At 33.3% G+C, this 25,909-nt stretch overlaps 1 protein-coding gene and 1 non-coding gene across 3 annotated transcripts in view; one reads left to right on the forward strand and one right to left on the reverse strand.

Annotated features, from left to right (window-relative positions):
• Positions 1-21,387, reverse strand: part of LOC118182292 (uncharacterized) — an 86,023-nt gene extending 64,636 nt beyond the window's left edge. Inside the window, exons 1-3 of one of the 2 annotated variants that reach the window (XM_085809716.1) lie at positions 21,203-21,387; positions 16,979-17,175; positions 11,341-11,536 (exon numbers count right to left, since the gene is read on the reverse strand). In XM_085809716.1, coding sequence (XP_085665842.1) covers positions 11,341-11,536; positions 16,979-17,175; positions 21,203-21,275 — 466 coding nt within the window. In that variant the 5' untranslated portion in view covers positions 21,276-21,387. The remainder of the gene's footprint in view (positions 1-11,340; positions 11,537-16,978; positions 17,176-21,202) is intronic. The other variant, XM_035351620.2, reaches the window with a different exon arrangement.
• A 2,629-nt stretch (positions 21,388-24,016) lies between these two features.
• On the forward strand, positions 24,017-24,089 carry TRNAL-CAA (transfer RNA leucine (anticodon CAA)). Its single transcript has one exon. It is a non-coding gene; the product is annotated as a tRNA-Leu (tRNA).
• Positions 24,090-25,909: the final 1,820 nt, after the last annotated feature.

A 25,909-nucleotide genomic window follows, 5' to 3' on the forward strand; every position in this document is an offset into this window, starting at 1 on the left:
GCAAAGTAAATTTAGCAATCCAATTTTTAAAAATGTATACAGTACAAAGTCTTTAACCCGGACATCCATAATCCGGAATGATCTATAATCCGGACCTCAAAGCTACAAACTTTACGCATACGCATAATACGTTTACGCATGCACGTTTAATGTATAAAGGACGGTATAAGCTAGGCAAAATTATCTAATTATCTATTTCAGTTAATGTTGCAGATTGCGTTGTTCCTTAATCTTCTAATTGGATCCGGCTTATTATTTTTTGCAGACTGCTAGAGCAATTTTATAAAAAGAGGGCTTGAACTTTCGATTATGTCAAAAAGAGTTTCCGATTCTGGAGCTGCCAAAGGATCTACAAAGCGAAAGCGTGCTTCGATGTCCATCAAATAAAAAGTGGAATTGCTGTAAGAAATGGATAAAGGCATGAAGAAAGTGACAGAGAGGTTAGTGAAAACGAAAAAATTTCTGTTGACAAGTTAATCGGTATTCTCGGCACAGCAATTACAGGACTTTAACAGCGGAACTTTGTAACTGAACAAGCAATTATGTCTGGTTATAGAATTAAAGAGAAAGTATTAGCACATAAAATGAAGCAACTTAAACAACTTACATTGAAAGAAATGTTTAATAAAGTAAACAAATAAATATTAATTTTTTTTTTTTTTTTTTTTTTTTTTTTTTTTTTTTTTTTTGTAAATTGTGATACCCTTTACATCATAATTGCTCTTTCATGTTTTTAATTTTATAATTTCTGCATGCCATCTTACCAGATTTAAATTGAAGATCTATAATCCAGAAAAAACCCTAATCCGGAGTCGCCGAAGTCCTGACGAGTCCGGATTAAAGACTTTGTTCTGTACTCATCTTTATTCAGCTGACATAAATAAAATAAACGAAATACATAAGTAAAACTCTTCAGTTTTGAGATTGATTTTCTCAGTATATTTAAATATATTGATTTGAATAAACATTCAATTCGTTTTTAACTTTTCCAAATTCTTTTTAAAGTAAAGCAAATTTATAAAGGGGAGGATTATTTTAAAAATTAACACTGAAAAGCATTAAACATGGAATGTTAAACATTTTCCTGAAAATTAAGAAATAAAAATAAATATTTCAAAAGTTCATAAAAGTATACTTGTAAAACAACATTACTGGCTAGCATGAAGTTATTATTGGTGATCCGAATACCACTGAAATTGCAATAATTGTGATTTTTTAATGAATGCCTGGTGTCAATAAAACTAAATTTAAATTTAATGAGTAAAATTAAATCTGAATTAATAGTTTCTAACACCTCGACAAGGCCAAATCGCTTAGGTGTGCACAATATATTCATTTTTCCCTTTATAACGTAAACTATCTGACGTACCTGCGCTTGTGGTCCGGCTTTAATTTTTTTCACTTCCAAGTAACATGCGCCCATTTTACTGCCCTACAAAATCTTCCTCAGGTAGGATAATCTTTAATTATTTTAAATATTCCTTTTTATACTAATTGCTTATTGAACAACGTAGTATATATATATATATATATATACTACGTTGTATATATATATGTTACGGTGAAACTCCGAAATCTGGAGAACGTCGACTTTCACCGGTGAATGTCAACATTCACATAGTCGCTTGGTGTATGTCCGAAATATTTTCCAAAATACTCTTATTTCTGACTTACACCGGTGAATGTCGACATTCACCATGTACTAATGGTGAATGCTGAACATATAAGAATATTATATTTCCTTCTCCGTAATTCATTCGCGAAAAAACGCACTTGAGACTCAGAATAAGAACTTAAGAACATAAGAACTTAAAACACACAGTACATTCAAAATGAGAAAGGAAAATAATAGAAGTGATAAACTTACCAAATTATGTGATTCAAATCTTATTTATTGCAACAACTTAAACTATTATGACACTTTAAATTGCACAAGAGGCCCTTGCTTTTCAACTGCATTTATTTGTGAGCACTTCCTTTTGGAATGGCAGCGTGTACATATACTCCTCTCTTTTCGACCTACACCAGAGCATATCTACGATTATCGACATACACCGGTGAGGGTCCGAATGTACAAGAATGTAAAGAAATATTTGATCTTTCACCGACGTATTTGGTGAATGTTGACATTCTCCGGTGAAAGTCGACATTCTCCAATTTCGGTCTTTCACGGTAACATATGTACTACACTGACTACCAATAAGTATTTGGACACCTGTGATAGAAAAGAAAAACTAACTTTATTCAAAATCAATAGTTGGTAGATCCTCCACGAGAGGTAATTACAGCGTGAACCCTCCAGGGCATACTTTCCACAAGTCTTTGTATGGCAGCTAGTGGTATTTTCTTTCACTCGGCTTGGAGAAGACATAGAAGTTCCTTCACCGATTTTGCACGGGTAGTGCACCCCTGAATTCGACGATGCAACTCGTCCCAGAGGTTCTCGATAGGGTTCAGGTCTGGACTCTGGGCAGGCCAGTCCATTCGATGAATTTCATTGGCACCATACCAAGCCTTGGTCAACGTCGAAACATGACAACTGGCATTGTCGTCCTGAAAGTAACAGGGGTCCAACCCGTAAAATTGCCACAACGTAGGAAGCACATTGTCATCCAAAATAGTGCAGTAGGCATCAGAGTTGAGCTTACTATGAATGGGGACCAAGGGTCCCAGCCCATACCAGGAGAAACACCCCCAGACCATAATTCCACCTCCGCCGAACTTGACTGTTGGCACAATGCATTCTGGCAGGAGACGTTTTCCAGGTAGAAGCTAGACCCAGACCCTGCCATCCGAACGGTAAAGGGTGAACTTTGATTCGTCACTCCAAAGAACCCGTTTCTACTGATCTACGGTCCAATTTCGATGTGCTTCGCACCACATTAACCGAGCAGCGCGGTTGGACTTTGTGATCAAAGGCTTATGGGCAGCAGCACGACCATGAAAACCAAGCAGATGTGCTTCCTTACGGATGGTATTCATTGAAACAATACTCCCGGATGCCTGTTGAAACTCCTCGCGGATGAGGGCCATCGGTTGGATGCGGTTCTTCCGAATTTCTCTGGACAGCACTCGTCGGTCTTTATCTCTCAGTTTCGTTAGTCTGTCGACTCGGGGCACATTCCGACAATCACCGCTCACCTTCCACTTCTTAATCACATAGGCCACTGTCGATTTTGGGTACTTCAGCTCGCTAGATATTTCCCTTAAGGATCGGCCACATTTGTGATACCCGATAATTATACCTTTCTCGAAATCAGAGAGCTCCGAACTGCGAGGCATCTTGTATGCGACTAAAGCCGATGCTGTTTCCTACACGATATATACCGGCGGAGTCCGTGACGTACCTTAGGACCGCAGATATCGTCATTTGTATAGGTGTCCAAATACTTATTGGTAGTCAGTGTACATTGTTCTAACATACGTATTTTGATACAAAATCAGACTTTTTTTAGATGACGTAACGATTCTTCTCCATATTTGGATTCTACGCCTTAAATTATGTCAAAATCCCAAGATTTGTAAAAATCACGCAGCTGTTCTTTTAAAACTAGTTCTCAAAGTTTAAACTTCGCAACATAAATTGAATATGGCATGTTTTTAACAATATGTATAGCTTTTTAAGCTTTTAATTTATTACTTTTAAGTAATTTTTCTAATTCGATTTTCTTGATTTCATCTTTCATAATTCAAGATTTAGTTCTAATTTAAATAAAATTCTTAAATTTTTTTCTGATTTATTTTAAAAATTTGTATTTTTTTGCAGTTTTAAGTAACTTCTATAAATTTCTCAAAAAAAAAATTTTGAATTTATATTTTAAAACTAATTGTTGCTTATATTTCACATTGTTAAGAATATTATCATTAAAGACTTTTTTTTTCAATTAATTTTTATATAAACATGAGATTTCGAACAATCAGGTTTTTAAAAGTCAAATTTGATACAAACATTCAACAGACATTGAATTGTTCATTCAAATTACGAAAGTTCAAAGTTTATGTAGAAATCATCCGTAGTTATTCTGTAGCCAACGAGGGCAAAATCGTTATTAAATGCATCTAAGAAGATAGCTTTAAAAAATAAAAATTAAGCTGATTTTTGTCTTAAAATGCATTTTTCTAAGTAGCATATTTTCATTATATGTATGAAATCCTAAGTTGGAATGTATTTGTTACGACTTGAATTCTACTCATTAATAAATAAATAGATGATTTTTACTGTTACATTTATTATCACATTATTATGACTGTTACATTTACTGTTATATTAGAAAATTTTAAAAGTCTTCTTGTGAAGTAATTTAAGAAATTTATAACTTTGTCCTTTTCTGTACATATTGTTCTAATTTTATATCAAACAAGATTTTAACACCTGCAGTTCTACTCTTTACGCCAACTCCAACAAAAAGTACAAATTAAGTGAGTTTAACTAACAAATAATAGTCTAAGTTTAAGAAGACAGTATTTACAATTCATCCTTGGCGCTTCCTTATATCCTTTCCTTTTTTCTCTTTTGCATAATTACGCTGGTTTTCGGTGAGTTTCTGGTTTAGAAATTGCGTATAAATTAGATTTTCAGGTTATTTAAATATGACAAAGCTCATGAGCTTTATCTGTCTGAGGGAAGGAATGCCCTTATGAAGGGTTTTTTTTTTTTAAGTGGCTCATATTCATTTTGCACATGGTGAAAATCACGTAAGCCAACCAAACAGATAGCTCGCTCGCCTGGGCTGGGTTCCAGAGCAAACTACCAGTATTCAGCAGAGTTAAATCACTCGGTCACTGGTGGAACCACTAGTCATTAATTTAGACAAATATTTAAAATATTGTTGCATTCTTAAGTTGCGGGATCTAGTCTTTTTGGCTATCATGCAATGTAACTAGATCAACTTAAGTGTTAATCTTTCCGATTTCTCGCAAAGATTTAAAGATGAACACAGAAAGAGAAGGGTGAAAAAGACCCTTTTATTGAACACAATATTTTACAGACCGCACCGACTTAACGTGCTTACAGTCACCGACCACTTACGATGAAAAACTTAAAAGATAATATAACACTATATTTAAAGGTCAAGAATAGTGCACAATTCAGTTTAATCTAACAGACTTACACAGGCAGGATAATAATTCGGCGGCAAGAATGCGAAGCCGATATTTAAAGTTAACAGCTGGTAGAAATAAAATCGTTCGCTCACAGTAACGAAACCACGCTCTGACTAAACTTTTCGCTACATCAGTTTAAATACTCTCGTTCACCCAAACTGCTTTACATACTGCCGAGGAAACGCGAGCGGAATAAGAAAAGATAGAAAAGGCTAACAAATTAAAATAACTACTAATAAAAATAAATGATACCCTACAAAGTGCAAAGAGCTGAATTTAAAATTTTTTTAACGTGTTGGGATTTAAACTACCAATCCGTAGAGCAAATGAAAGTTCAGTTAAACCTGCTCTTATTATTTACTTAATATTATTATAATCTAAGATTATTTTTCTACGTTATTCACCCGGAAAGATTAAACGGATATTTAGATTAAGTGACGTTAGGTTTAGCTTTATTAGATGAGGTGTCAAAACAATTCTGCAGTTTTAAATGTTTATCTGAGTAGTCCACTTTTAAATGGCAGAGAATTCAGCAGATTAATTTTTACTCTTAACGTTACTTACTCCTAAACCGTTATTCCAAATATAAATGATGATATTGCATATTTTCGGGACAAAGCGGTTCTGCGAAGTGGTTATTGACCGGTAAGAAGTTGCATTATCGTGCATTGTATTGCATTATATCTTTGTCCCGAAAATAAGTTTGTGTACTCCTTCATCCGGCTAAAGTGTCCTATCAAAGGAAAGTTTTTTTTTTTTTTTTTTTTTTTTTTTTTGCAAGGAAAAGATAAAAGAAATGCGGCATTCTGCTCTTAAGGCATACCAAAACAGACCTCTACAAGCCTTCTCTTTAATTACCTAGGGTGGTCTTTGTATTAAGACAGGAAGTTGCATCAGACAGAACTCTGTAACGTTTCTATTTCTTTAATACACTCTGATTACTTAATTGCCATCTTTATTGCATTATTTATCATTAATTATTATAATTAATCAATCATTAATTGCCATAATCTACAGTAAAGCTTCGCTTACTTGAGCTCCACTTAATCGAAATTTTTTACGTAATGGTTGTCGGAATTAGAATTCGATGGTCGGTCGAAGTGAATATCGAAACTAACTGTTCGAAATTGATATTATTTTAAGATCGAATTTTCAATACTTATTTTTTTTGAGAGGTGTGTGTTTTAAATACTTATTTTTTTAAGGGTGAGTTTTGGCTTCTTGAAACTTGACTATATTTTGGACTGATTCTCAGCTTTTTTCCATTAAAGCAAAAATCATACGCACGATATACATGCATTTGTAGCTCATAGTTTCAAATTAAAACTTTAACAAAGTAAACTAAGCTTTAAGAGTTTGAGAGTTTGGATCATATTCTACCATTTGGTAAAAATATATGAAATATTAATTTTTATATTAACCCTCTTCCTAAGAATCATTCAAGCAGATGGTTTTTCCTCATACTTTTACAGATAATTTAAAAACATGTTCTTTAAATATGTCAGTTACCGGTCTTAAAAGTTGTTAAAATTTTATGATTTGGAATATTTGCACCTGCTAAGATCCTATCAGTAAAACACAATACACGCTCAATTCTGTTGTCCAGAAAAGTTTCGCAGGTGCTTTATTCCTCTATAATTTGGTAAGCACGTTTTAACTCAACTGTTTGTCTTCTGAGTTTAACTTAATTTAATTAAGTTAAACTCAGACGACAAACAGTTAAGCTTAATTTGCAACTAAAATCTTTAGAAAACAAAATGAAATGCCCTTGAGAGATACAACTAAAGTTTTCAGAGAATTTTATTAAAATAAAAAAATTTATGGAAATATAACTGTCGAAAAAATTAATATTCTTGTGTTAGAACTAAAAATAAATGTTTCTGAAAGAAGGAAATTGGAAGAAAATATAACAGTTTTCGAAAAACCCGCTTCAAAGAGGTTGCGCGATTAGGGCGAATTATGCGGCGATTCAAATAATACTTTACTAAAGTTTCTCACTGAGTGCATTGCATTAAATCCTTCTACGAATTGACCTATGCTAAAGAAAAAAAAACTAATGCTAAAAGAAATAACATTGCGGATGAATATAAAAGGCGGCTGTTTTTCAAAGGAACGTCTGCAGAAATTTAAATAATGCCACAGTATATCATATCATAAGACGTGAGCCCAAAATTGTCTAAGCTGAGTTTGCTGAAGATTCAAGATTCAAAGAAATGTACGAATATCAGCTAAAAAAGTCCTTTGCAGTGTTGAATGGAACCAGTCTTTACTTTCTTTTCATGCATTCAAAATGCATTCAAAATTCTAAGATATTCAGTATCATAGTCAAAATCACTTCACTATTTTGCTCTGATCAAATACTGATGAAACGAAAGGCGATATCTCTACTCATAAGAATATCACAAAAACCAAGCTATTTCAAGTACTTAGAGTATAGAGTGAATAAAAAAGGGGAGGGTAATTGCAAATATACCTACAGAATGCCTCAAGAAAATCATTAAGACATTAAGGCCTTCTTGAGTTAATAAGGCATTAAGAAGAAAAATTCAAGCCATTGTCAAGGCATTAAGGAAGAAAAAAAGGCTTTTCGTAAAAATTGCTTTTTTTATATTATGCTATATGATTCTTGCGATTTAAAATAATTAAAAATTTGAAATTATTCGGAAGTGTAAATATTATTTTGACAAACTTAAAGTAGAATGTTGAAATTGTGTAAAGCAATAGTACAATGATAAAACTGTGGAAAACAGTGGAAAATTGTGAATATACATATCATTCTAAATTTAAATGTCGATTATATATCTTTCTCATTTATATATACACTGCCTTACAAAAGTTAAGGCACAGAATGTTTTTCAAAGCTCATCATTACAAAAATGTCAGTAACATTTAAAGTCACAATTTATATCCCAAGTAGCACACGACGTTGCAAACTGGTCCGAGAGGTTGCAAAGTGGTCATGGTAACTTCTACGACGTCTTTATAACGTTGCGACGACGCAAAATATTTGCGGTTGCATCTTGGCAATTTGACGACGTCGCTGAAACGTCATGATATGACCGCTTTTAGACGTGCTCGTTTTAGCAAATTTTCTCATAATTCATCAGCGTTATTTTTAGAATGAAAAGAGACTAAATCTGCCCTTTCAAGAATCTGAAGTCCGCATAAGATTTACTTTGCAATGTTTCATTACTTTATTTCATCTAAATATATTAATCTAAGGTAGATTCATCTAATGAAATATAAATTTAATTTAAATACTTTTGAATTATTAAATTTAATTAGTACGTGCTAAATTATTGTTTAAAATTTTGTTAAAATAATTAATACTTAAAATATTTTTTTATAAATATTACAGCAAAATATTTAAAAATGAAACTAATCTATAAAGTAAGTTATTAAGTTATGCATCTTATATATTTTAAAAAATCATGTTTCCGAAATCAATGCAAATCACATATTAGCAATTACTTCACGACTGAAATATAACTTTATTTATTATTTTTGAAGTAAGGACGAATTTATTTGAATAAATATGGTGACAGAACGGAAAAATTAATGAAAAAAGAGAAAGAAATATTAACACTTTTCATGGAAAACAACAAAATTAATCGATTTGCTATATTACTAATAAATGTTGGCATAAAAATTAGAGAAACTGTACATTGCTCTTCAACCGGTGACATTCCATGTACATTATTTACTTTACTGGATGCTTATATAAACGAAGTCTCGATGTTTTGCGCCCTTTGGCTAGCTGCCAAATTCGAAAGTTCGAAGAATTGAACTGCGCAGTTACTTGAAAGCTAGACTTTCTAAGAGTGACGAATAGCGGTAAACGGAACGGAAAGATTCCAACAGTTCTTTCAAGTAATTTGGTAACAAGGTGTCATCTGTAAGGCATTTGAAAAGACTGACTTGACTTTATGTGTGAAATTGAATTAAGCAATGACTGATATAAATAATATTGCTTATATTAAAAGTAAATATAATGCACTGTCAATCAAAGAACGCACTGTGGATCTTCTCATTGTTCTGTCCCTATCTACTTACTTCAACTGCCTTTAGCGAGTGAATTTGCATTGCTGTGAGCTCCTGTTTTGAAGCCTCTGAATTGAGGAAAAATCATCGTGAGAATGTGGAATTTTTGCTTCTTTTGGTTGTGAATATGTGCTCTACAAGAAGACACCAAAATTTTGGATACATCATTTACAAAATATTGAATGTAACGAGCTACAATACTAATCGGGAATATAGTGTTCGTGAAATTGTGTTCTGTTTTGGTGTTTCATGTGTTGCGGCTGATTAAAAAGTTATATGGTGGTTTGTGCCTCGGTTAAAACGTCTTAAGTGCTATATCGTATATTATGCATATTAATGGATTATTGTGTTCATATTGAAAGGTTTGTTCTCAGAATTAATTCATATAAAATCAAAAATAACATACAACAGTAAGGCACTTTCTGGTTTTGCTGCAAATGCAATCAGTGCAGAAGCAACAACAATTCAAGCTGTTATGGTATGTTCATTATTTTCAAAATACACCAGTACTTAATATGACAGCTGAAGATGAATTAGATATATGTAACAGCAAGAAGCAATATATAAAAATTAATAATAATGCACATTTTATAAGTATGTTGTCTTTTGTATAGTATGCAGAAAAGGTTAATGATTTTAAAAAGTGTATGTAATGTATGATCGAAAAAATAGTGTTAAAGAAATATTAGTATTTCTATAAAATATTGTAATCTATAATTATGTGATATTTAATTGTGTAATATTAAAAAACACTAAATATTTTTTTATTGATTGCAAATTGCAGTTTTATTACTTTTCGTTTAGTATCTATTCTTCCAAACACTTTTTTTTTTTTTTTTTAAATATTGCCGTTATTGTACACTGGTTATCATAAATTAAGGAAAAGTCACAAAAATAGCGATAACTCCCTCAAAAATAAGCCAAACCGTGTAAAATTTGAATATGTTGCCAAGTAAGAGTAGCTGAGTAAAACTGCGATATGCAAATTAGTGGCGCTGCTTTCGGAATACGTCATCTGCGAGGAGTATAAAAGTCCATGTTTGAGAGCAAGCCCACATATTTCACTGTGACAGTGACATCAAAAACTAGTCCATCAATTCGTAACAATGACCTCCAGGCATCATTTGCCTGCAGAACTGCGATGGAGAGCCATTAGAAGACTAGAGGCGAGACAAAGTCAAACAGAAGTGGCTAGATGGCTAAATGTGAGTCCTTCTGTGGTTCATAGACTTTGAAGGCAATTTCAAACAACAGATTCGGTATCTAGGAGCTTCAACCAAGGACGGCCAACTGCTACGACGAGCGCCGATGACCGATATTTGACATTATGTGCACGCAGGAATAGAACCGCTACTCCGACTCTTCTTAGATCCTCCCTTGCCGACTAGTTTGCAACGTCGTGTGCTACTTGGGTAACTTTTTGGGGGCAGTGTATTTTCCAAACGGCCCACTGAAAGAGGAATTAACGGCATTTTCTCTTTCAACGGTAACGGTAGAGGTAATGGTATTTTCTCTTTCAACGTAGTAGGGAGTTTCAAAGACTCCGCGAAGAATAATGTAATCTTTCAAAAGAAATGCAATTTAAATATATAAAATAAAATTAAACAAAAATATATACGAATAAATATGCTTTAAATACTCAGTCCGAATGAAAAATAGAAATTTTTAAAATGATAATTAGAAGAAATATATTTCAACCACGTAACTCAAATAATTAAACGAACATTCTCAAACATAAAGAAACATCTAAAAATAATGTTAAGTAAAAATATTTCCAGAAAATAGAAACGCGACTTCTTTCTGTACGTGCGGAATGAATCTGAAAGTGAAAAGGTTAGTATAATTTTGGTTTACCAAGTGCCAGTTTACCAAGTTACTCTTGGTGGAAAGTGAATAAATTGCACCAAATTTTCTTCTCGAAGTTTTCTCACGAAAGTTATGAAATTTGTCTCCCGGTCATAATTTAAAGCGTAGTATCAAAATATGGGGGAAAATCCTGGAACGTCATTTAAAAGAAAGTACTATTTTGTGTCAAAACAACGTACGTTAGTTATCCTAACTCACGATTTCGAGGCATTAAAATCGAAAATTAAAATTCTCCAACGGTCAAGTAGAACGGGAGATTGCAAACTGTCCCAATTTCTTTTTAATCTAGGTACGTACAATTATAAAGTATTTTTAATTAAATTCACTTACTTCTTACACTTGTAAAAGTAAGCTGAAATCCATCGTACGGAAAGGTACTACCGCCGCGTGTATGGCTGAACATCACTATCAGTGTGCCACTTGAAGCATAGACTTTCTTTCTCTCATACACATCTTCTTCTCGACTGCGATATGTAAACTGGTTACACGCGGATATCTCATTGGAAAGATGACTAGGTTCATGGAGCTAAAAACAATAGTAATGAAAAGCAATATTATTGTGTTTTATTATGATAATATGATTTTACTACATTTGATATATTTCTTATATAAATCAATATATACTTTGTCACAATAAGTATCGGATGTAGACAACTTCACAAATTACATACAGTAAATCCTTGCAGAGCGCGTATTTGCGAAACGCAATCTTCTCGATATACGCTATTTTAATTTTTCCATTTATTTTGTTCAACGCTAGAATTTCATGCATACGTGGTTCAAAGTTCATTCATCAGCATTCAAAGTTTACTGTCATCAACTCTGACCAAAGTGCCGTAAGTAGGGTACGCAGCCCCTGTAACAAGGGCCAAACTTGCGTCCCCCCCTTTTTTTTCATTTAAAGATATCAATGTTGAAACGGAATTATTTCCATCAAAATGAGTAAATTTTGGAACTATTGCAAGATAATTATTTATTTATGATATAATAAATCGTTTAAACAATTTTCATTTTTATTTAATGAAGAAAATCGGAAAATTCAGGCATTTTAATACAAAATCAAAGCAATAGTTATCATGAAAACGTAAGTTTAACCTATTTTACAAGTAAAAAGTTGGTTAAAAATTTTTTATTCATATTTAACAACTAAAAGTGGAAACGTTCACAATATGATTACCTTACAAAATCAAAATAATACTTATCGTAAAATTTGAGTTTGACATATTTTGCAAAATAATTTTTCTAGCTTTTTCATTTGCAAATACTCGTATATCTATTATATCATCATAACTCAATGTTTTTGAAATATGTTTTCAGTTTCTTTGCAATCATATATTTGAACTGCATTCATATCGCATAAATTCTCAAATGCTTTCGTCGCTTGATATTTAAAATTCTATTTCACACGCAAATTCAGGAGCATTTAAGTCGATATTATATTTCAAAGCCAAGTCAGCCGAGCCTTTTTTAGGTGAACTAACGGCAAAAATTGTAATGCATGTGTATTTAAAGAACTAAAATTGCTTTCGACCCCTTGTAAAAGTGTAAATCTGTCATTGTATTACATCTAATACTTCAGAAACATCTTTTTTTTTTTTTAACAGTATAGTTTCATTCATTGAAAATGAATCATCAGAAACCTTCTTTTGTATATTATACCGTTTAAAAGGTTCACAAGCAACCTGTCTCGTAATCTGTGTTACAAAGTTTGAGGGATAATAAATGATGTCGTTGTGATAATAAAAACGTTTACAGTTTCCAAATTACAGCATACCTAAGGAGACATTCAAGACAAAATTTTATGATGCGCTATGGATATATATTTTCAAAATTCAGTTAAAATTTATTTAAAAAGAGGAAAATATTTTCTTGCTTTCTGCCATATTGTCAATATTAAAGAATAAAGTGCACAACATATGTGTAAGTATATATATATACATATATGGAGTATAAATGAAGAAGTCTTAAACCAACACCGAATTATGTGCTGTTATAAGGTATTTCTCCCACCTTCTTAGTGGTCTGCACGCTAGGCGCGTATTCCAGAGTTCCGTGGTTCGATTCCCGGCGAAGGTGTTGCTCATTTTTCATCTTTCCTGCTTCCAAAAAATCATAATGTCTCTAGAGTGGCGCCCGAGCTAAAAGGGTAGTGGATGGTGATTCTCCACGCCCAGGATTTGGCGACAGGGTCCCCTACAACCCCAGTCGCCCTTTAAAAGGGGGAGTATATAAGGTATTTCTCCCGTCTTCTTAGCGTGCCTTCGTGGTGTAGTGGTCTGTACTCTGGGCGCATATTTCAGTGGTACGTGGTTCGATTCCCGGCGAAGGTTTTGCTCATTTTTCAAGTCTTCTGCTTCCAAAAAAATCCTAATGTCTCTACACTGTGAGCTGCAATAACTGGAGGCAATATATTGAAAAATTAAAATTATTTAGATCCAATACATATTCACGCTGAAGTGGACTTGGAAACTATAAAAAATAAAAATTTAAATAAAAATTTTTATATTTTGTATTTTCAAAATTTTTTAGCAAAATGAATGGGAACAAATTTATATATATACAGACAGCATACAGACAATACTGAAACATTTTGCAAACTCCCGAACTGATATTATGTAGATCTAACAACAAACGCAATAAACAAATTTTAAAAGTCTTACGCTTGTTTCTATCTGCATAGGAATACGATCTATACAACTGTGAATTCTAGGGATTTGGTCTGGTTTCATAATGCATGGAAATTTTAATCCGCCCCCTGGAAATTCGCTCAAGGAACTGTAATGGAACCACACCGCATTTTTATATTTATCCCTATAGAAACTCACGAGCCGGCTATCCTGCCCAATATGGAGAGCTGGTTAAGTGTGAACTTTCGCCGTTGCTTTAATTACTAAGAGCGGTTAAACAAATTTGGTTGATTAGTCACGTGGTTCTGTATATAAGCACACAGTGCCAAAAGAGAAGCCTATTCGGTCTCTCACTCTTTTCCTTCAAGAACAATTGTGCATATGAGCTCATTCTGTTGTGGTGTTTTAGAGTTGTTTAGGTACTTTTCCGTTTCGCCGGCGCAAATCTCGCCAAGCAGACTTTATTGGCGACAACATACAGTATACACATAAAAAATATTAAAAAAATATTAGTTCTAAGAATTCTTTTAAAAAAAGAAGGCATAAACATTTTAATATCGCTTACGCTTTATAAAAAGCCAATAAATAAAGACAATAAATTTGTAAAAAGACATTAATTTAAGAATTTAATATGCTCTCATGGTTCAACATCCTGATTCGCCGGTTCATATCACGTGACCCCAAGCAATCTCATCTCACGTAAACTACTCTACAAAAATCTAATGCTCTCAGTAATTAACTACATACATTTCAAGTTAAATCTTAATTTGGAACACAAGTTTAAATGCAAGAAATATTTCAATTCGTACGAATAGCTTACTCAGAAATTATGTAAAACTGCAGTGCTTTACTTCGCTAATGCATTCTCATTAGAATGGATGAATTTAATCCTTTTCTATATTTTCGGCTTCGGATAAGCGCTGTGATTGCATCCCAATTGACTTAATTACCGAAAATGGCCTTAGACATAAACTGAACTATCTGATAAAAATTCTATGTATTCTATATGCCAGTATTGTAAGAAACAACCAGTCTGATAAGAAAAAGCTGCGACTTGTTTTGAAAATGATTCGTAAAAGGTCACCAGCGAGAATATTCAGTTTGCCATCAGTTGTACCATTATTGGGGACTTAATCGCTTGCGCCGGCAAAACGGAAAAGTACCGTTGTTTAACTGCTGGACCTAGTAGAACTGTAAAGCGAATTCTCTAAGTTCTGCTGGGTCAGAGGAACAGAGGAAGATTTAAAATATGCAACAGAGGAAGGGTTAAAATATCCTTTAATTTTTAACTCCAATATATTCACAAATGGCCCTGCTTGGGCGTACAAATAGCCAGAACTTACAGCTTTAACTTAAGAGTAGAAAACATAAAACTAAACTAACTCTAAATTAACTAATCAGCCGAAAATGCTCAGAGAGATTTAAAGCGTAGTTCGCTTTTTGGTTAATATCCCCAACGTAGATTGACAGCAACCAATATGCACGGCCGTACAATAGCCAACTTAACTAGTATCGAACCAACGTGGCCAAAAGTCAGTACACGCTCTGTCTGAAGCAGCTCAGACCTCCTCTTGAATAGTAATTTCTACCCGACTTCGCATAAAGCGTGAAACTGAAAAAAGGTAGGAAAGCCTGGGTAAGAAAATGAAACGTAAAGGAAGGGCTGTTTCTAAAAACAAGACTAGCTGTTAGAAAAATAAAATAAACCCCACACTGTACCTCTATGTCTCTAAAACTATAAGCACCATATGCATAGCTGATATACAATTGAAACGCATTCGTGGCCCCTATAAAACTGCTTTAGAGGCCGCATGCGGTCCATAGGCAGCCTGTTGGGGTCCACACTGGTATATAGTTTCTAGCTGATATGAAAAACCGCAAATATACCAGCTCGAATGGAATAATTAATTTCATCATGAACTGAACGTATCGCACACCTTTTGAAGAAATGTTTAAAAAAGACGTATTATTTTGCATTAACTACAAGGAAGGGATAATTTTGAAACACAATTTTGTAAGAAACAATTAAGTATAAAATGAATAAGCTTTTGAAAATGCTCTATTTATTAATGCAAGCATGGCAAGGAAAACTGAATGTATGCAATAGACTGCAGTTAAAACTACTATTCTGTTGAACTTTAAATATATTTTTAAGTATCTGACGGTAACTAAATTTGAAAATTTTCCAACAACATTTTCCTAACTAGTATGTATACCTTGTCTTAATAATTTAATTAATAATTTGTCTTAATAATTCAATTAATTAATAATTTAATTAATTGTCTTAATAATTTAAGTAATTTGAGGAGGCATGACCGAGTATGTTTTCGTTATGATGTGGCATTTTGAACTAAATTATTATTTTTAGAGGCTTCAACCAAAAATAAAATTTAATAGCTTTTATTATAACTCAGCAACTTAAGTTTTCGCAGTAGGTGAATTCACCAGGTGTCGTATTTTTCGAAAAAATTTTAAATCCATATGGAAGAATTTCTTAACGCCTCCTTTCTATATGACCCTATAACTTGTGTTATAAGTTATTTTCTACCTCCCTTCTGCTTGCTTTCGTGGTGTAACGGTAACACACTCGGCGCGTATTCGAGAGGTCCAGGTTCGAGTCCCGGCTAGAACATTGCTCGATTTTCATGTCTCATGCTTCAAAATAACCTAATGTCTCTACAGTGTTTTCCAAAAATAATCCTTAGACTTTATTAACTCATTTTTCACTATCCAAGCAAAATCGCAGTCAGTGCACATATTTGCACAGAAAAGAAAATATCTATTTACCGTAAAATTTCTGGAAAAATTCGCATTTCCCATTCATCAGTATTGAAGAATTTATGACACAAGATAGAAAATGCTTTAATTTAATTCATAAAACATTCAAGCAGAACATTTTTCTTTGTTATACTTATAGCAATAAAAACTGTGCTTCCGTTAATTTGAAAATAAAATTTTGATATAATGATCTATAATATACTTCTGTACATGCGCAATCAACTCACTTTTAGGTTTTTAAAATATATAATTTAAGATTTGCTTCAAAACTAACTAAAAGTAGTAAATAAATGAAAAAGCTATACTTTTTATTTGCTAATAAAAAGAAATACTTTTAACTGTTCGAAAATAAAAGCGTTTTATTTTATTTTATGCATTTCTAAAAATAAAATAAATAAATAATAGGAACTTTTATAAATTTTTACTATTTTATGTGCGTTACTCTTGCACCTCCCCTAAATTCTAATTATTAATTCTTCTGAAAGATCTAGGAAAGAAGGAATAATCAGACTTTGAGTAAAATATTAAAGTTTACTTTAAAAAGGCATTTGTTTTTATCGTACCTTCAAAACATCTTGACATCTGGGCCGTAAGTCTAAAAGACGAATGCTTGCCACTAATCCATAAGGTGCTGTGATTGTTAACGTTCTGTTGGACGTGTCGTACGAAACTTTTTCATGGGATTTCAAAATTCCAGATGATTTTTTCCCAGAACTTGCGCTCGGTAATGTAATTACATTGCCAGCAGTGTTCATGTAATCTATGAATATAAGAAAATAATAAATGAAAGATACGAAAAATAAAACTGTAATCGTACCTTAGACTTTCGAGTAATTAAGTAATCCAAAGTAGCGAGGATTTGATTAGATTCGAGCATTTAAAGAAAATTATTTTTTACTGCGTAAGCGCGAAATGCATCAAAGATTTTCGGTATTCTCGTAACAAATGGCGAAAGTCGTCATAGTTTCATTTGTCTGGGTAATAACACAAATAATACTATTGCAAGAATTAATCAAACGATTAATGCCCACCAGCGGCCGAGCGGTAAAGTCGCTGAACACTGGTAGTTCGGTCCGAGGTTCGAATCTCGCGAACGGGCTTGCTGCATGGGCGTTTTCGTGGTTTTCCCCATGTGTAACGTGTATACGAGCCAGTTTCCCTTAGAAAGTCCTCCACGAAGGCATCCCTCCTCTTAGGCAGATAGCCCTCGCGGCTTTGCCATACTCACACACACACACACACACGTAACAAATGGTTTACCATCCGTCTGCTGATCTATGATCCATGGTCAGAACCAACGTAACTGATAACTTTACCGTATGCATATTTAACAAGTGCACATCTGTGTAGCCACCGAGGGAGTGGCTTCTAGGATGAACCAATGAGCATCCAGTAATATTTCTGTCATGTCACATGACCTTTCGCGTGCTTTAAGATTTAAGCAAGATGGTTGAAAATATTCTGCCACGCAATTTTCTGTACTATAATTAATTAAAGTATCGTCGATTACTTATGAAACTTTTCATTGCGAAGTTTGACTAATACATGTTGGATACTTCGCAAAAATATCGATGTGAAATATTACTTAATAAGTGGTAAATAAGATGAAGAAAGAAATACGTGATAAATATCTGAGCTCAAATGCAATCTTTACATAAAACTATGCGGATGAGAAAAATTTTTACACCAATTATAAATGTAAATAGAAGTCAGCACTTTTTTATTGCAGTCTATATGAAACAGATGTTCTATAATAATAACCAATGCAGAATTTTAATGGTAACAATGGATATAATCAGATTATATGTATTCTGAATCTTACACTTTAAAAATCAAAGGAATGCAAACACTGAAATAAGAAAACACTAGCTTCATTGTAACACTTTTCAGTCATTCTCAGCTCAATTAAAAAAATATACACTTGAATTCTCTTAGTCCACACAATATGCCGTGAACATCAATCCTAATATTATGTGTGATAAAAACTGCGAAAGTGAAATGTCAGCGATTAATTAAACTCAGAAAATGAAAGCACTACGAGATTTTCTACTATTACGCCATATATTTATAACTGCGAAACAAATGCAAATTAAAACGTAAACAATATGCGCTCACATACACGAAGATTTAGCGTCACAAGAGCAATAGCAGCTCATTGGTCCATTTTCGAAACCCCTCTCTCAGTGGCTACGTTGATGTGCACTTGTGAAATATGCTTACCATATTAAACTAAATCGTACGAAAGCCCCAGTATATAAATAAATACAAAGAAGTTATGCCAACTTTAGCATGAAATTTATTATATTCTCGGATTATTACATTTAATTATATACAACATTACGAGAAGAATGCTTTGATGTTGTCCTAAAGAAAGACTGTCATATTCCTCGATGGATGTCATTGCACTTCAAACACAATAAAAACGCAATTCAAGTGATTCTATATGGCATCTGTTAATTGAAGCAGCCCTATTTCGCGTTTATCAGTAGTCATCATTTTACTACTACAAATAGATATGAAATAACACTGATAGCCAGTCCTATATTTCCTTCGGACCAACACTGTCCTGATGCCTCTCAAGATGGCTGGAAATTTTCCTTGTGGTTTATAGATAATCATCACAATTTAGCAAGGTGAAGTGGCAGCATCGTAGGGATTACTACACCTCTCATATTTCACACAATTATCTGCTATGACCCCATAGGCATTCTATCCTGAGTGTTGGCACCTTAGCAAAATCAAGGAAAATCATCTCATGATGTACCTTCAGGTGGCTGAATCATCATGATTTATACTAATAACCAAAGTAAATACAGGATAGGTCACTTACTATTATAGATATGACCCAGTAGGTCACCTATTTGCAATAATACCTTTCTTTCTTTCAGAATTGGATATGTAGGTTTCTTATACAAAAATTCCAAATTCGTTCAAATTCAGGAATATATTGCCTATATGGTGAGCCGTATGGCAGTTATTTTCTGGAACTTTAATAAGAAATTTTCCTCAAATTGTCATTTTTAAATTTATTGGACACACCTTTGCTATTAATGAACTAATCTGTTGCTATGCAAATAAGAAAAAATACGCCCTTGATGAGCGACGGAAAAAAGTGCTTGAGCATACAAATATGTGCTTGATATTAAAATAAGCAAACACGTTGCATTAAGAAAATGGCAGTTTTGGAAAAAATCTTTATCATTCAGTTAGTCTCAGGAAGTAGCTGGAATTTAGCTCACTTTATTGTCAGTACCTTTCTAAATTTACACAACATGCCCCTTGTAATTTTATATAAGTTGTTTTACATAACTTTTCTACAAATTTATGAACGAAAACAGTTGATATATTTCTCGCATGGGTAATTAAAATTTATTTCTTTAAATTATCGTACCTGATAGAATCTTAGCTATTTTCATTTTAAATTCAACTTCAATGCTTCCCTTAAAAGCTGTCATATTTTCTGTAAGTTTCGTTAAATATGGTTAAAAACGTTGTCTGTTATAAGCAAAAAACATGTGAAATAAATCAGAATTTTTAAAAGAAAGCTTTGCATATTTGTTAATATAACTGTTATTTTCATGAAACTGCTTATAAACATTATAAATATTATGCAATGTATTTTATGCAAGTTACAAGTCATTTCCTGGTTTCTATTATATTTTTATTATAGAGGGTGATCAAAAATAATTTTTATTAATGATTATGTTATTGATTCCTTAAACACAGTCTTGACTGAATTTTTACTGGAAAGTGTGGATTCAAGCATGTTATTTACATGATCGCAGTTACAGAATAATTCGTCAAAACATTTTTCTAGGATCTCGACAAAAGTGTAAAATCCAAAGTGTCCAGTGGCTTTTGCTTATATAATGCAGTTTAACTCTTTTATAAAAAAAATAATAGTTACTTTATGTTAGACGTGCAAATTAGTTTCATTCTTTATTGAATTGCACTATATGTACTTTTAATTCATTATCGTTTAGCGAAAATTATTCATCGTGTAGATTTTTGGGTTAAATGTTTCTTACTTTTTTGTTTTAAATATTAGAATGCTGCTCTAACGTGATATTTTATTTTATTCTTAAATTGTAATTTAGATTTATGTTTATTTTTCATTAATTAGAACTTAGCACTAACTTAGGTCTTTATTTTAAACTAAATCTGGAAAGTTTAAAAAGAGAAATCCATTTAATATTTATTTAAATAAATGTTTTAAGACATTTTAAGAGGGCTAAAATCTTTTAACAAGTGGAAAGTATTTTTTACCAAAGTCGATGCGAGAAACTTTGTTTACTGCATATTTTGAAGAATGAATGATTAATTATTAAAATAACAGGCGATGATACTAAGCTAAAATTTCTGGCATTCCAAAAACATTCCTTCTTTTAGCTCAAAAGGTAGGGAATAAGCTTTATATAAAATTGAATAATAAAATAAACGTGAATAAAAGCTTCATGCTCGTCAAACAATGTATTTACATTTTCATTTCTTAATCATCTCATTCTAATCAACATTAATTAGTTTGTTCAATACAAAGCATTCTTTCTTTGATTCCTATAAAGGAGAAGGGAGAAAAGAAAATAGAAGCCAGACACGAGATTTCGCCTTTAAACTCTTACAAGATAACTGAAAAATGAAATAAAATTGTCACTATGTATAAATTACAGCAGCCAAACACTAAAGAACCTATGAAATGATATATCATAAATGCAGATAATTCTAGCAATTAAATATTTTAACAAAAGAAAGTTTACAAAAACTGATAACGTAAGTATTTAAAAACTTACATGTTTTTAAAGATGATGCATCACAGACTGCACAAAGGAAGACGATAGAAATTATATTCCACAATACCTTCATACTGGATATTTCTAATTTAATTGCTTTTTAATTGAAAAGAAATTGACTGAATTTATTTTTTCATGTAAGAGGTAAACTGACTGACCCGCTGCCAGCTAAAACGAGGACACTGTCGGTTTGATTATTTGTTGCAACTTCGAACTGTCTATTATCTATTTAACGATAGCACTTATCTTAGTTGTTCAAGTAAAGCATAGCTGTCAACGTGTTAGATTTCAACTAGCATTATCATCTGCAATCTGATTTTTTACAGAAATGTGATGTTTCTAACTTTTTTGTCCAAATACACTTTTATACCAGCTTTTTAACAATTTTCTCCCGTTTGATTAGAGATTTTTAATATTAATAAAAACAATAAACGCTTTCTCTGTAATTCCATATTTGTAGCAAACTGGCACTTGTTTTGCGCAAGAATAAATAAGGCATTAAAATTAAGGGGTGTAAGTAACATTGATTTTCGTAATTTATTCTTCATATATGACAAATGCTTACAAAAATAAACACCAAAGCAAACATTCGTAAGATTCTAGCTAAGTTACTTGGAAGGTTAGATTTTAACTTGAACTGTGAAGTTAGTATTTGCTAAGTTCAACTTGTATTAGTAACAACACATAAGAAAGGTGAAAAGACCCTTTTATTTAACCCAAAAACAACATAACAGATTTTTACTTCTGGGTACTTACAGAGCTTCGCCAATGCTTTTGGAGGGAATTCAAAACAGAAAACGTAAAATTAAAACTAATCCTAAGTTGAATAATCAGCCGAAGCTGCACAGAGATTTTTAAACGTGTAGTTGGCGACGCTTGATACTTTGATACTATTGTTATTATTCTGGTATACAGCGGGTAATTCCTGTCCCTGCTCTTCCCAGATTCCTGAGTGAATCCCGAATTGGGCCTGATATCTGAGGAAGTCCGTAAATAGTATTTTCCAGATGAGGTGGGAAAAACTTTGAAGCCCATTGCTTCCTGCAATAAAATGCCAAGACTGGACGGACAATTTGAAAATGCACAATTTGAAATTATAACAAACATGGAATATTTTTATTCAAAACTGAAACATACACTATTCTTTTCCTTTTATATATCCACTTATTGTCGTCTACAAATTGCCTTTCTAAATGAACAAGCTGGCTACTGGCATTTGTTTGGATTGTAGCGCTTACTGTTCCTTTATTGTATTCACAGACTTCCGTTACAGAATGTTTCACGCGCAGTTTATTCACAAACATTTCTTTCGGATATTTTGCCAAATCATGCTGTGCTAACTAGTACAACGTACGAGTCTTTACAGTAGTTCCTTTGAGACAAGCCTCTAATAAATAGGAAGAATTTTTGAGAGAAATACTTTTTTTATTGGGGCTCTAACTTCCGATTTATGTTTGCCTGGAACATCACCTTTGATTAGCGCTGACTGGTAAAAGCACTAAGAATATACGTCTGGGGAAACATTTCGAGTGCTAGGGTTTATTTATCTGTGAAAATGCTATGATTGATAGTAGCATATATTGCTCTTTTGATAGCATTCGCATCACCATTTTGTGGTAGAATATCTTCCTAGTGATAACTAATAAGCTTTTTTATTGTTGTTTCTTTAAAGCTAGTGTGAGCTCCTCCAGCGCCTCCAAAGTAAAGCTTTGAACAAATTAGCCTTTTGTAGCAATTCTTAAGTCTGTTTCTAATCTTTTACTAACATGGTTTACATATTTTACCTTTTCTATTTCAAAGTTAGGGCTACAAAACTTTTTTCTCACACAAATCATAAAAAGTTTTACAGTTGCCTAAAGATCGTTTCCATAAAACTAGCTCAGCTTCGATTTCCATTGAACTAGGCAATCGGTTTATATCGCGCGCTCTTTTATGCTCATGATACCGTATTTTAAATTCAGCACCTGATTCTAGAAATTCTTTTTTCACTAATGAGGGGTGATGATGCATCTTGTTCATCACTTCCAGTCAATCATGTAACCGCTCGGCCCACCAGCGGGCGAGCGGTAAAGTCGCTGAACGCTGGTAGTTCGGTCCGAGGTTCGAATCCCGCGAACGGGCTGGCTGCATGGGCGTTTTCGTGGTTTTCCCCATGTGTAACGTGTATACGAGCCAGTTTCCCTTAGAAAGTCCTCCACGAAGGCATCCCTCCCCTTAGGCAGATAGCCCTCGAGGCTTAGCCATAATCACACACACACAATCATGTATCTTCCAAAGATATCTGTAACATATCCCACTCCTGTAACTGATGTATGGTCACGAGTTGCCATGTTGTATTAAAAGTATCACTGCCATGTTCAAAATTTCTGTTGAATTTGGGAAGCTGCTTTAATATGTCCTTTTAATATTTTTTTTTTTTCTTACGAACTTTCAGAAAAATTACTTTGCGGTGTATTAGTATATGCGGAATCTAAATATTTTTTGTTTATTGTATTGTTGTTTTAAAAGGTAAGCTTTTTAATAATATAGCTTATTTTAAGGTATTTCTCCCGCCTTCTTAGCATGCCGGTGTAGTGGTCAGCACGCTTAACGCGTATTCGAGAGGTCCTTGGTTCGAAGCCCGGCGAGGCCACTGCTCATTTTTCATCTCTCCTGCTTCAAAAACAACCTAATGTCTCTACAGTGGCGCCTGAACTAAAAAGGTTGGTGGATAAGGATTCTCCTCCACCAGAATTTGGCGATTGGGATCCCTAATCTCCAGTCGCCCTTTTAAAAGGGGGAGTATGTAAGGTATTTCTCCCACCTTCTTAGCATGCCTTCGTAGTGTAGTGGTCAGCACGCTCGACGCAAATTCGAGATTTCCGGGGTTCGAATCCCAGCGAGGGCAATGATCATTTTTCATCTCTCTTACTTCAAATAATAACCTAATGTCTCTACAACATAAACATCAATAATAAATTATTTATAACACCTGTCTTTGTAATAGTTTCTTCAAATATTAATGTAATAAATGAAAACCAATTGAAACTAAAATAGGATCTGCATTAATGAATTATAGTTAATAATGTCTCTATTCTTTTGAAAAACATTGGAATAATTTGAAGATTAAATCCAGTAATCTCTTAAGATGGTTTTGCAGACGGAATAACGAAAATATGACTTAGTATTCTGATTAATATTTCTTTCCTTTTTGGGCCAGAATATAAGAGTAATGTTGATCTACCCTTCAAAAATGGGATTAGTTTGAAGCACTGTGACATGACAATGCTTAGTAATAATAATAATCGCGAAGAATCATTTTCTGGATTCTCAAATTGAATTTTTCCGAGAGATGTAGGAAGTTCAGTTACCACGTACGAGTAATGTATATGTACAACGTAACCGTACTCTAAAGGAAAATCCTAATCTGCCCCCAAAATGCTAATCGACTTCTACTGAAGTCTGAAAAGAGATGTATCAGAGGGAAAATGACAACTGAAATCGGTTAAAATTTCATTTTCAAGTAATTATTAATTTTAATGGATTGGAATATTTGAATAAGAATTATATTACATATGAATATATTATATTGAGACCCGGTGGCGCAGTGGCTAGCGCATCGCGCAGCAGCACCACAGGTCCGGGGTTCGATTCCCGGGTTGGGCAATGTCGACTCAGCCTTTCATCTCTTGATTTCCATCACTTGGGTCGATAAAATGAGTACCAAGTTCGCTTGGGGACTAAACTCTGGGGGTCCTGTGAAAAGCTGATCACTTGTTCAGGGCATATGCTTACGCACCCCGTGGCCCACGGTTAAGAAAGCAGATTTCGGGCACTGCAGGCCATTAGGGCTGTTACGCCACTGAGTTTAGTTTAGTTTATATTATATTAGTTATGAATATATTACATTATATATGAATTTATATGAATACATTTAAGAAAAATTATGAATGCGGCCGTTGGCATAAGTAGGCGTTTTCACATGAATCTCCACTAGCAAAAGTCAAGTAGCGATGTCGTTTTACTTTTTACTCATAAAATAACGCGGAGTTTTTTTTTTACTCATAAAACAACGCGGAGTAAAACAACACGGAGTTTAACAACGCGGAGTTCGAATCCTGGCTAGAGTTTCGCTGATTCTTCATGTTTCCCAGCTTCAAAAAATTTTTGACTGACCACAACAGAATAAACGATGGTTCTAGTTCTTGTGTACTGGATAAAATTATCGGGTATCATAAAGCAAACTCGAAAAAGGTTTCATATTTTGCACATACCTGATGTGGGGAAAGCATTGCTTTCTTAGTTCAAAGACATAAGGGCCTGAAACTATACTTTTAGTAGCGCTCTTTAGAAAGATAAGGCCAGAATCTTTTCAACTAAATTTCTACATCTTATTTCAAGTCTAGCAGCGGATGGATTAAACTTAGGAAGTCTAATAGCAGATACGATAGCGTTTGTCATCAGTTGATGGAGGAGTCCACTTTTATTTCCAAAGCGATTTGTTGTTGAATGGATGATCAAGTGAAAACAACTGTTCCAAACTATGAAGCATGAGATATATATCGTACATAAAGATCCGATTATTTTTCTGAATGACGTCAGATAAAAATTTCACTTTGAAAAGCGAGAAACGTCATATTAGACATAATAATGAAGAGCACCTGATACTTCTTCTATTCCTTAAAAGGTATGGCCCACGTAAAGAAAAGACATTATGATTAATTAGTA

The sequence above is a fragment of the Stegodyphus dumicola genome, chromosome X2 (assembly GCF_044657685.1).
Source record: "Stegodyphus dumicola isolate Sdum_Otavi_A_Nest chromosome X2, ASM4465768v1".
NCBI classification, from domain to species: Eukaryota; Metazoa; Arthropoda; class Arachnida; order Araneae; family Eresidae; genus Stegodyphus; species Stegodyphus dumicola.